Source organism: Bufo bufo, chromosome 10 (assembly GCF_905171765.1).
Source record: "Bufo bufo chromosome 10, aBufBuf1.1, whole genome shotgun sequence".
Taxonomy (NCBI): Eukaryota; Metazoa; Chordata; class Amphibia; order Anura; family Bufonidae; genus Bufo; species Bufo bufo.
The window spans coordinates 16938583-16951504 of NC_053398.1; the positions used below are offsets into that span (position 1 = coordinate 16938583).

General features: G+C 47.1%; 1 protein-coding gene across 1 annotated transcript in view; it reads right to left on the bottom strand.

The window, feature by feature from the left end:
- LOC120981171 (catalase-like) overlaps positions 1–12217 on the bottom strand; it is a 28729-nt gene extending 16512 nt beyond the window's left edge. Inside the window, exons 1-4 of the mRNA XM_040410692.1 lie at positions 12085–12217; positions 6568–6739; positions 3506–3616; positions 2515–2645 (exon numbers count right to left, since the gene is read on the bottom strand). Of these exons, the coding sequence (XP_040266626.1) occupies positions 2515–2645; positions 3506–3616; positions 6568–6739; positions 12085–12111 (441 nt within the window). The 5' untranslated portion in view covers positions 12112–12217. The remainder of the gene's footprint in view (positions 1–2514; positions 2646–3505; positions 3617–6567; positions 6740–12084) is intronic.
- Between the last annotated feature and the right edge of the window lie 705 nt (positions 12218–12922).

Below are 12922 nucleotides of genomic sequence, written 5' to 3' on the forward strand. Positions count from 1 at the left end.
AAACAATGCTAGACCTCATGTGGCTGAAGTGTGTCAGCAGTTCCTGCAAGACGAAGGCATTGATGCTATGGACTGGCCCGTCCGTTCCCCAGACCTGAATCCAATTGAGCACATCTGGGACATCACGTCTCGCTTTATCCACCAACGTCACGTTGCACCACAGACTGTCCAGGAGTTGGCAGATGCTTTAGTCCAGGTCTGGGAGGAGATTTTTTATTTTTGTGTGATTTTGTTGTCAGCACCTTCAACTATGTAAAGAACAAAGTATTTCAGAAAAATATTTAATTAATTCAGATCTAGGATGTGTTATTTTTGTGTTACCTTTATTTTTTTGAGCAGTGTATATATATATATAGGCCACCAACACTTAAAGAATGTACATACTGAACAGCATAACAAAAACACATCACCTATACAAATATTTACAAAGTACCAAATGTTAGAAAAATATCAAAGCTTCAATTAGTCTCAAAGAAATAAAGGAGGGACCTATTCTATACATACAATGAAATATATTATAAAAATATGGCAATTATTTAGCCAAGCTGAATTCAGGCTAAACAAACTATTATTACTGCATGAATAAATAGACAATTCAGTAATAAGACCACATAATAAATAGTACTGTATGTGTAACAGTGGCATTACCAGTCCTACGCCCTGCTTCTATCTGTGATTGCTAATATAATGTTATCTTATGCATTTATTTCCAGGTCCCTAGACACTGTGCATTTATAATAATGTTATATAATTGTTCATGTAATGTGCCTGGTTCACCAGCAGGTGGCAGCAACTATGGCAGAGCTACACTTAGAGAGAATGGAACTCACCATTCCATTCTCCCCTCCTTTCTTGGTCAGAAGTGGGCCCGTCCTGTTTGCTACCAGAAGGAGGTAAGGAGTTCTGGTTGAGACTCCATGTTTTTGTGTGCGACATGGGAAACTGAACATGCCAGGTCCGGCACTAAAATCATTGTAAGTCAATGGTTCCAGATCCGGGGGTTTTTTGGACACGAAAAAAATGAACCCGGCGTCCATTGACTTACAGTGGTGTTAGTGCTGGATGTTCAGTTTCCCATTCCGCACACAAAAACGCTGCTTGCAGCGGTTTTGTGTCCGGCATTGGGAACGCAACGCATTCTGGTGAACTCCATTCCGGTTTGTTCAGCTTTGTCCCCATTGACAATGAATGGGGACAAAACTGAAGCGTTTTCCTCCGTTTTTTAGATCCTCTGCCGGATCTCAAAACCGGACAGCACAAGGCAGATGTGAAAGGATTTATTTATATCATTTTACTCATTTATACAGCGCTGACATATTCCGTATTCCGGCATGTTCATTTTTGATATAATACAACCGGATCCGTTCTGATCGGATGCAGCTGGTTGGATAATCTTCTGCCGGATCTGAAAACCGTACAGCAAAAACACAGAGGTGAAAGTCGCCTAAACAGCAGATAATACAGTAGCCACGGTTAACAAGCCCTGACACGGGTTTCGCTGCGGCTTCTATCCCTTGAAAGAATCCACAGCTAAACACATCAGGGGTGTGGGGGCCCATTTACTGCGTCTAGGCGGATTATTATTATTTAGTATGTATCTTATAGCAATAATGATAGTTTGTGTGGCCTGGATACAGTGTATCACCGTCTGCATAGTGCGGGTTCCTCCTTTCATTGTCTGAGATGTGCCGCCTTTTATTAATTGAAGCGTTGATATTTTCATAACATTTGGTACTTTGTGAATATTTGTACACGTGATGTGCAAGAGTCACGATGACAAGGGCTTGCAGGGTAAAACAAATACCGTCATGGAGGGGGGTCATTTTGCTATGGGGTCCCCTCTCTTGTACACCACTGAGTCCACAACTTTGTATTGCATTACAGTGTTACATCGTTCACAAGAGTCCCGAATTTGTGGGGACTGTCCCCAAGCCTTAAATAGGAGGGACTTATGTAAGCCTCACCCAGAACTGGCGGGCCCGGGCAGGTTTCGGCGTTCCCACCCAAACGCTTGAGTTTACCAGCTTGGTAAGTATGCCTTTACAATGGAATAGATGGACGCTGTTGTGTGACCCGCTAGGCCCACCAGTGGAAGTGATTCTGAGGGCCCACCCCTCTGTGTATATAGGACCATTATTGTCAGAGCTTGGGCCCCTGGAGGATCCTCTGGTACTCTGGTGGGCCAGTCCGACCATGGTTATGTCTAGTGCCGGAGTGGGGCATGACCCTCTTCAGGTACCTCCCGCTCAGGCCCTGCAATAGGCATAACCCAATGAATCCGGTATTACGAGATTTGAAGGAAGGCGCCACTCTTGCTACAGGCTGTGCCTGGTATTGCAGCTTAATGGCAATGTCTAGGAAGAAGTGCCCCGCCCCCCTCTTTCATATTTGTTGCCATCCTTTTATATGTTTCAAAAAATTTATAGTAATTGATATTGGACTCGAGGGGAAAAAAAAAGTTCATATGACTTTAAGACTTTCGCAATGGGAGTCAAGAGCTTGAAGGCAATTTACCAGAATGGGATCCCGAATAAAGAATATCGGGATGTTGTTACCGACCAGGTCCCAAATTCCTTCGTCCGTGTAGAACTTTACTGCAAATCCTCGTGGGTCGCGGACGGTGTCGGCGGATCCTGCTTCTCCGGCTTTTGCATGCAAAGAGAACAGGACATTGTGTTATGAACAAATAAAAAACTCACACAGGGTAACTTTATTCATTTAAAGAGCTCCTGTGAGCAGGATCAACCCTACGAAACCAGGTGCAGTATCTGTTAGGGTTGGTCCTCCTTATTGGTAGCATTACCTTTGTTATGCAGATCGGTTGCTTCATTCTGGAGAAAAAGTACTTTTCATCCACGTGCAAATTAGCAGCTAAGTGCACTGTGGGCGGGACCAAACCACTTGCTCCTACTGCTTCCTTTTCTTGACTGACGGGGCTAGGTCAGCTGACCATCTATCGACCTGGCCCTGTCAATCAAGAAGGAGAGCGAGGGGCTGGCAGAGGAAGCAGGAAGAGCAAGGTTTGTACCTATGACACTGGCCGACCTGTTACATGTGCACTTGGCAGCTGAAGGCATCATATGCGCATAAATAGCTGAGAATAATTATGTTTTGATATATGCAAATGAGCCTCTGGGAGCAATGGGGGCGTTGCCTTTACTCCTAAAGTCTCTTTTTCGCTCTGCAACTGCCACACCCCCTGTACTTTGATTGACAGGGTCAGGCAGTGTAAACGTGATCATTCCTGCCTGGTCCTGTCAATCAAAATGCAAAGGTGCAGCAGTTGCAGAGAGAGCAGAGCCTCTAGGTGTAATGGTAACGCCCCCGTTGCTCCTAGAGGCTCATTTGCATATAATAAAACATCATTTTTCTCAGCAATGCGGGCACATATGAACATGGGACCAACACAGATGCCTTCAGCTGCCAAGTGCACATGTAACCGTTCAGCCAGTGTCATAGGTACAAAACTGCTGACAGATGCCCTTTAACATTAAGATCTTCTTACCTACAGTAGAAAACCTGATAGCGATATCCGTTTTCTTCCCAATGCGCTCAAACACTTTGGCCTTCGTGTACTGGGTGATGTCATGGGTGACTTCAAAATATCCAAATGCTCCTGCAGTGAAAAGAAGACGCCAAGTAGTGATATTTGACAAGCTCAGCTTAAGGCTACATGCGCATGAACATAAGAGCTCTGTGCCCGTGCTGTGGACCGCAAATTGCGATCCGCCATGCACGGGTACAGACCGCAATGGTCTATACAGAATGGGGTCTGCGATCCGCATCCGACGGTTCCGCACCGCAAAAAAAAGTAGTGCATGCGCAACTTTTTTGCAGTGTGGAGGCACGGGCGGAAACACTACGGAAGAAGAACTCCGTAGTGCTTCCGTGGGGTTCCGATCCGTGCCTCCGTTCCGCATCTCCGTGATTGCGGACTCATTTAAGTGAATGGGTCCGCAATCCGTGATGCGGAATGCACACGTCCGGTGCCCATGTATTGCGTACCCGCTGTATACAGGCCGCAATACGGCCATGGGGGGCACACGGTCGTGTGCATGTAGCCTAAAGGGGTTTTCACACAAAAAAAAATTATCTACGCGTCATACTAGCACGTGAATCTAAACACTTTTGTAACTTCATGTAATTAGCGTAAAAAACATTTTTATACCGCGTCAGTAAATAGAAGATTATAAAAAAAATTGATTCCGTAGCGGCTGATACCAGTGGCGTAACTAGAAATCACAGGGCCCCACAGCAAATTTTTGAACGAGCCCCCCACCCCCACTCCTGTGCAACCCCCAGTCCTGCGACTAATGAAGATCGCTCTCTCAGACGAGGCCCAGCAGCCGCTCCGTCCGTTTCCTACACATATAGGCCCCATTCAGTTCAGTGGGGCCGCACAAGATGCAGACAGTACTCCGCATCCGCTGTCCGCATCCGTTGCTTCATTCATTGGCCCCGAAATAAAAATAGAACATGTCCGTTTGGGCGGCAAGAATAGGCATTTCCATAATGAGTGGCACGATCTGTTCTGCAAATTTCGACATCCGTTCTTTGTGGATCTGAAATTTGCAGACAGCAAAGACACGGTCGTGTGCATGTAGCCTTACACTGTATGTCCTTGTATAATACCATTTAGGGGGTCCTGACAATAAACTCTTTAGTCGTCCTCCTCCTAGGTGGGCCCCTTCTGAGCTCGGGCCCCCAAAGCAGCCGCTTCCCCTATAGCTACGTCCCTGGCTGATACATTTTATTGGAAGTTTTCTGGATGACTCCGCTCTCTTCCCCAGGCATGTTATAACACGGTATCTGAAGACTCACATATTTATTTAGTGGCTGACCGAAAACAGAAAAGAAACATGTGAGCCTTCAGGTTCTGAGGAAGAGGCCGGAGTCGTCCCGAAAGCTTGCAGTTTTCTCATCGTCTTTTAGGTTAGCCATGGTATCAACCACTAAGGAATCTCATGTTCATATCTTGCATGTAATTAAAAATTTAGTATAGCTACGGAGTTATTCAATAATCTGAATAGCACCACCTCTTCCTCAGCTCTCTGTCCATCTTGCTGAAGTGGTCGCACATGCTCAGTTCCATCCTTCAGCTTCCACCAGCTGTATCTTCTGTTAGAAGCTGTGAAAGTTACACGGAGAGGGCTGCAGCGGAAAGGACCCCCCCCCCCCCCAAGCTGTGATAGGGAGAGGGCTGCAGCAAAAAGGACCCCCCCGCACTGTGATAGGGAGAGGGCTGCAGCAAAAAGGACTTGCCCCCTGAGAAAGGACACCCTCCGGAGCTGCCATTTAGAGCAATGAATGTTCTAGCTTTGTGAAAAAGAGATTGTCATGTACTACCTGATTTTTACTGTTTTACATTAATCATCAGATAACCCCTTTAGGCCAGCCACCTAGCTGTCAGCTGAATAGTTCTAGTGGTCCAAACACCAGCTGGGACCTCGGTGGCACTTACTAACTTTAAAGGGATCGTCTCACTTCAGCAGATAGCATTTATCATGTAGAGAAAGTTAATACAAGGCACTTACTAATGTATTGTGCTTGTCCATATTTTCTCCTTTGCTGGATGGATTCATTTTTCCATCCCATTAAAAACACAGCTCATATCCAGGGGTTACGACCACCCTGTAATCCAACAATGGTGGTCGTGCTTGCACACCAGCCAACAGAGAGACCAATGCCTTTTCTTATAATGTGTGAGCACGATCACCGCTGCTGGATTACAGGGTGGTCGTAACCCCTGGATATGAGAAGTGTATAATGGGATGGGAAAATGAATCCAGCCAGCAGAGGAGACAATATGGACAAGCACAATACATTAGTAAGTGCCTTGTATTAACTTTCTCTACATGATGAATAATGCCATCTGCTAAAGTGAGACAACCCCTTTAAAGTTTAATATTGAGAAACAGCTTGTCGTTAAAGGGTAGGGAGCAGTGTCCGATAAGGTCAAATAAAGGAGGTCGCGACAGAAGTCCGAGAAACAAACAAAAAAGCTGACTAGTGAGGCAGGATCACAAATCACAGGCAGCTGTGGCCAGCAGCTTCCTGTTTAAATAGCGCATCCACAGGAAGCATGTGACGCCAGCACGAAGCCTGATTGGTCTGGCGTCCTTGCACCCTGATAGGTTGACCAGCCCCACTGTCAGCCGGACTGGTTGCTGTAGCAACACAGGAACACCAGTGGTGCCGCCATATTATGGCCAGGCTCACCCAGGGAACCCAGACGGGTGAGTACATGACAAAGCTCCGAAGTGCATGTCCATTGGTAGCGCTGTGCTCAGTACTCCCCATGTCTTCCCCCTCTCACAGCATGGACTGAAAGAGAAGCTGCAGCTGCATCTCCCTCCTCTCCTCCCTATCTCTCATTTAATGTTTTACACTAGAAGGATATTTCAGTGACTGAGGAGGTTTGTGACATCTACAAAGAGCCTGCAGGCAATAAAAGGGGAACTACAGGATGCTGGAGGTCACGGATGGGTTCGCAATATTACAAATGTCCACCTCTAGACATGTGCAATCCTCTAAGAGGCACGTGGAGCGCCTGGCTGTTTTACTCACCTGCTCCTTTAGCATGCACTACTCTTTCAGGGATCCTTTCCCTGTCAAAATGGGCCATCTCATCGATAAATACGGTGTCCTGGACCAGCAGTGGCCCCCGAGGGCCCACAGTTAAGATATTAAGCTTGTCTCCTGTTGGAACGCCTGCAGCGGTGGTGAGGACACAAGGATCCTGAAGGCAAACACATTGAAGTTGGATGAGATTCTAATATCTGTTTTTTTAATGATAATGAACATCTGGACACCACAAGATTTACTGGCTCTACACAGTTCTGTGACATTTTTGCGAGTGTCCCATTTGCTGACAGCAAGCAGAGGTCTTGAAAATAGTGAGAAGCCTGAATACAAAGTATATTATCAGGATGCAGAACTGATCCACCTACATGCCATGTAACTGGTAACTGTAGACTTCAGCTTCTGATAGGCCCTGTCACCCTCCACCAGTTTTACCAATGTAGCCCCCTCCCCAGTATTCACATCCCTCCCTAGGTGATTATTTGCTATATATTGATGTCAGAGCTCTGCTTTTCATTTTTTTTACTGAATTACAAATTCCCTGCAGCCACCACTAGGGGGAGCTTACTGTATACAGGGTTATTCTCGTCACATCCAACTCAATAATAAATATGTATGCAGTAAGCGCACAAGCTCCCCCTAGTGGTGGCTAGAGGCAGCTACTATTTCATCAATTAACGCTGGTTATACAGGGGATTTGGAGCACAGTATGATGCCCATTATGTGCCCCCCCCCCCCCACACACACAATAGGATACCCCATTAAGTGACTCCCACACAGTATAATACCCCAATAAGTAACCCCCACAGTGTGATGCCCCATTACATGAATCCTACATAGTGTGATGCCCCATTAAGTAACCCCTACACAGTATGATGCCCCAATAAGTGACCCCCACAGTATGATGCCCCAGTAAGTGACCCCCACAGTATGATGCCCTGTTAAATGCCCTCCCCCTGCATATTATGACGCCCCATTAAGTGGCCCCCACACAGTAGGATGCCCCATTAAGTGGCCCCCACACAGTATGATGCCCTGTTAAGTGCCCCCCCCCGCATATTATGACGCCCCATTAAGTGACCCCCACAAAGTATGATACCCCATTAAGTGACCCCCACAAAGTATGATACCCCATTATGTGACCCCCGCAAAGTATGATACCCCATTATGTGACCCCTACACAGTATGATGCCCTGTTAAGTGCCCCCCCCCCCGCATATTATGACGCCCCATTAAGTGACCCCCACAAAGTATGATGCCCCATTAAGTGGCCCCCACACAGTATGATGCCCTGTTAAGTGCTCCCCGCATATTATGACACCCAATTAAGTGACCCACACAGAGTATGATGCCCTATTAAGTGACCCCCACAGTATTATGCCCTATTAAGTGACCCCCACATAGTATAATACCCCATTAAGTGACCCCCACAAAGTATGATACCCCATTATGTGACCCCCACAAAGTATGATACCCCATTATGTGACCCCTACACAGTATGATGCTCTGTTAAGTGCCCCCCGCATATTATGACGCCCCATTAAGTGACCCCCACAAATTATGATGCCCCATTAAGTGACCCCCAGAAAGTATGATGCCCTGTTAAGTGCCCCCCGCACATTATGATGCCCCATTAAGTGGCCCCCACACAGTATGATGCCCTGTTAAGTGCCTCCCCCCACACATTATGATGCCCCATTAAGTGGCCCCCACAGAGTTTGAGCCCTCTGCACGCTAGGATGTGCCGTTAAGTGACCCCACACACAGTATGAATATGGTATACATGGCATACCCCCTTTTTTTTCAGAGCAAATACACTTGAACAGTAGCAGGTTTGCACTGATAAATCTCCCCCCTAAGCCCATAACAAACTCAGCTCTGCTACACCCATACTTCACTACAGACTAGATAGTAGTGGTTATTTCTATATCAACCGTCCCATGCATTTGTCTTCCAGTTCTGCTGTTTGCCTCCTTAGATAAATAAGCTACAGTGACTTTGCAGTAATGGTCTTAAAGGAGCCATGCAGTATTAGAAATACATGGCTGGAAAACAGCGCCAAACGTGTCCACTGGTTGTTTGAGGTATTGCAGTTCAGTCCCATTCACTTCAATGGAGCTGAGCTGCAATACCCCATTGACTTTAGTGGAGACAGATGTCCATAGGTTTGCAGCATAGAAAAGCTGTGTTGTAAATGTTGTCCTCTAAGGGCGATTCCACACAAGCATCTCCGGTGCATTAGATACGCTCAGTGTGAAAGCAGTATTTCCCGGACTGAACGCTGCTCCTATGACACGAACTCACAGGAACACACAGCATTATAAATCATTATAAGGCCTTCTGCACACGACTGTATAGCTTTTTCAGTATTTTGCGGTCCGTTTTTCATGGATCCGTTGTTCCGTTTTTTGTTTCAGTAGTGTTTCCGCTTCTGTTCCATTTTTCCGTTTTTGATCCGTTTGTTGCGGATCGCAAACAGAAACGGAAGCATACAATAATGTTTAAACAGTAAGTACATGAAAAAATTGGGCTGGGCATAAAACTTTCAGTAGATGGTTCTGCAAAAACGGAACGGATCCGGAAGACATATGGATGCATTCCGGATGCATTCTGTTTTTTTTTTGCGGACCCATTGACTTGAATGGAGCCACGGATCGTTATTTGCGGGCAATAATAGGACATGTTCTATGTTTGAACGGAACGGAAATACGGAAACGGAAGGCATACGGAGTACCTTCCGTTTTTTTTTTGCGGATCCATTGAAATGAATGGTTCCGTATACAAAACGCAAAAATGACGGAACGTAAATGGAAAAAAAAAACAACCTTTGTGTGCAGGAGGCCTAATGCTGCGAGTTTGTGTCACAGGAGCAGCGCTCAGTCCAGCGGTCACACATGGCGTACTCCAGGCGTGCTCAACCTGCGGCTGTTGTAAAACTACAACTCCCACAATCCCCTGCTGCAGGCTGTTCAGGCATGTTGTAGTTTTGCAACAGCTGGAGGGCCGCAGGTTGAGCATGCCTGACGTACTCGTATTTCACTGACTGAATACACTTGTGGCTCTCTAGCTGTGGTAAAACTACAACTCCTAGGATGGGTTCACACGGGCGTTGCGGGAAAAGGTGCGCAATTTTTCCGCGCGAGTGCAAAACATTGTAATGCGTTTTGCACACGTGTGAGAAAAATCGGCATGTTTGGTACCCAAACCCGAACTTCTTCACAGAATCTTTTACCATGGTGATGGATCATGTGACGGACCATGTGATGACCGGAGTGACGTCACCACAGGTCCTTTTCCTGCAATCAGCAAAGATGAAGACAGAAGAGATGCCGGCTGCGCGATCAAGTGGATTAAGGTGAGTTAAATTATAATTATTTTTTTTTAACCCCTCCAGCGCTATTTTACTATGCATTCTGTATTCAGAATGCTATTATTTTCCCTTATAACCATGTTATAAGGGAAAATAAGAATGATCGGGTCTCCATCCCGATCGTCTCCTAGCAACCGTGCGTGAAAATCGCACCGCATCCGCACTTGCTTGCGATTTTCACGCAGCCCCATTCACTTCTATGGGGCCTGCGTTGCGTGGAAAACGCAGAATATAGAGCATGCTGCGATTTTCACGCAGCGCACAAGTGATGCGGGAAAATCACTGCTGATGTGCACAGCCCCATAGAAATGAATGGGTCGGGATTCAGTGCTGGTGCAATGCGTTCGCCTCCCGCATCGCACCCGCACGGAATACTCGCCCGTATGAACTCAGTCTTGGGTGTCATGACATGCTGGTTGCTGTAGTTTCGTCACATTTCATCACACTGGTTTCTTCAAAAAGAGGAAGCGTCCAGCGAGGGTAATTATCGCCCTTATCTTCGGTTGCTCCACAGCGCTCTGATTGCTTAAACTTGATTGCGCCGTGTCCAACTACACAAGTCGCACAGATAGCCATACAATTTATATTGTAGTTTCTTCTGCCAACAGCTATCCCTCCCAGGACCCTCATACACATGCATGCTTGGCTTGCCAAGCATGCAGGCGTTCTGAATGGCTAGAGGTAAGTAAGACTCCACTGGCTGCAGCATGGGGCCCCTGAAAACATGATCCCCCCAGCGAGGCACCCTATACACATAATACTCTGTAACGATCAGGACTTCTGCCATGTTGCGCCCTGCACCAAGGATAACACGAGTCTTGGCAAACAGTCTCCATACAGTAAGAGTATATGCGCGCGGTCCATATTACGTGAGGATTTTCCACGCAGATTTTCGCGCAGAAGATCCACGGCCCCAGCTACGTAGAGGAGATCTTCCAGATTTCATCTACACGGCAGGGATTCGTGGATTTAGAAATCACCCTTTGCGCTGCAAATCTGCAGCTATACCACACGGTTGCCCAGGGTCAATTTTAATTGATAAAATCCGCAAGTGACACGTGGAATTGGTACAAATTTGATGCGGAAACACCGAGAAAAACGTGTGGGAAATCCGTAAATCCATAAAGGACACTGCGGTGTGCCTCTGCCCCACTCACATTACTCTCACCCCATGGCTTGAAAAAGACAGTAGAACTACAAGCCCCAATATTCCTGCAATCTGTATGCCAGGGGTAGGCAACCTCCGGCACCCCAGCTGTTGTGAAACTACAACTCCCAGCATGCATACTTGCTCTGTTCTTCTAAGACAGGGGTGCTCAACCTGCGGCCCTCCAAGCTGTTGTTACGCTACAACTCCCATCATGCTCGGCCGTAGGCTGATAGCTGTAGGCTTTCCGGGCATGCTGGGAGTTGTACTTTTGCAACAGCTGGAGGGCCGCAGGTGTCTAAGAACTCCCATAGAGAGGAATGGAGCATGCTGGGAATTGTAGTTTCACAACAGCTGGAGCGCCGCAGGTTGCTGATCCCTCCTAAGAGATGACTCTCCCCCGATCCGCAATATTATCCAAAATAATGAACGTTTCAAGCCAGCCGCGCCTCGCCCTGACTCCACGCCCCTACCTGATCTGTTTACTGTGGCAGAATAAAGGCTCCATTCTTCGCCGGTTTATGAACACATCCTCTGTAATCCATAAACTATTAACCCCTGCCGTACAAAACTATTTCATACCATATATTAACCCTTCCAATATGCCAGTCAGTGGTCTGTAACCTATGGCATGGTAGAACTTGAACTCCCAGCATGCCCTCCTGTCGCCACGCTGGGTCTTGTAGTCTCTGTACGTGTATAATGCATTGCATACAGGCCTAATTCTTAGTGGACTGAGACGCCCTTGGCGCAGCAAAGTGATGTCCAACATGTGGCTTTCTAGCTGTTCCAAAACTACAACTCTCAGCATGCCCCGACACCCTGCAGCATACTCTCTGCTCACATCTCCCCTTCCCCCTGGCCTCCTAATACACTTGGCCTCTTCAAGATGCAGGTATGGGCATTCCAAGGGCTCAAGTATCAGAAGGCATTCCTACCACTTGTGTAAATACCATGCCCTACAGATACCCCCTGGTACTGGTACCTTGGTGCGCTGCCTGAAATGGTCCATGGTTGGGTCGCCGTCTGATTCTCAGTACTTGGCACTTGCTAAATTGAGAAGATATGTCCTTTTGAATGACTTTTGGCGTCTCTTTATTTGATCCTCTAGCCCGCCCTCCCTGCTGTCAGTTCCACTCCCTCCTCAACATCTTAATGGGGCTGCCAAAAAATTTCGCAACCTTCCTCCGGTTTACAGAAGAATCCTTGCACAAGACCTTCGTCAGGATGAGAAAGCACAGTGCCTTGAAGAAGTGATGCAGTAAGGCCCCTTTCACACCAGCGAGTATTCCGCGCGGGTGCAATGCGTGATGCAAACGAATTGCGCCCGCACGGAATCCGGACCCATTCATTTCAATGGGGCCGTTTACATGTACGTTGGTTTTCACTCATCACTTGTGCGTTGCGTGAAAATCGCAGCATGTTCTATATTCTGCGATTTTCACGCAACGCTGGCCCCATAGAAGTGAACGGAGCTGCGTGAAAATCGCACTTGCTTGCGGATGCGATGCGTTTTTTTCACGGATGGTTGCTAAGAGATGTTGTTTGTAAACCTTCAGTTTTTTTATCACGCGCATGAAAAACACATCAAAACGCATTGCACCCGCGCGGAAAAAACTGAACAACTTAGTGCGATCGCAGGCAAAACTGAATGACTTTGCCTGCAAAATCACGTATTTTTCACTGAACGCATTGGCAACGCATCCGGACCTAATCTGGACACGCTCGTCTGCAAGGGGCCTAAGGCCCCTTTCACACGGGCGAGATTTCCGCGCGGGTGCGATGCGTGAGGTGAACGCATTGCACCCGCACTGAATCCGGAC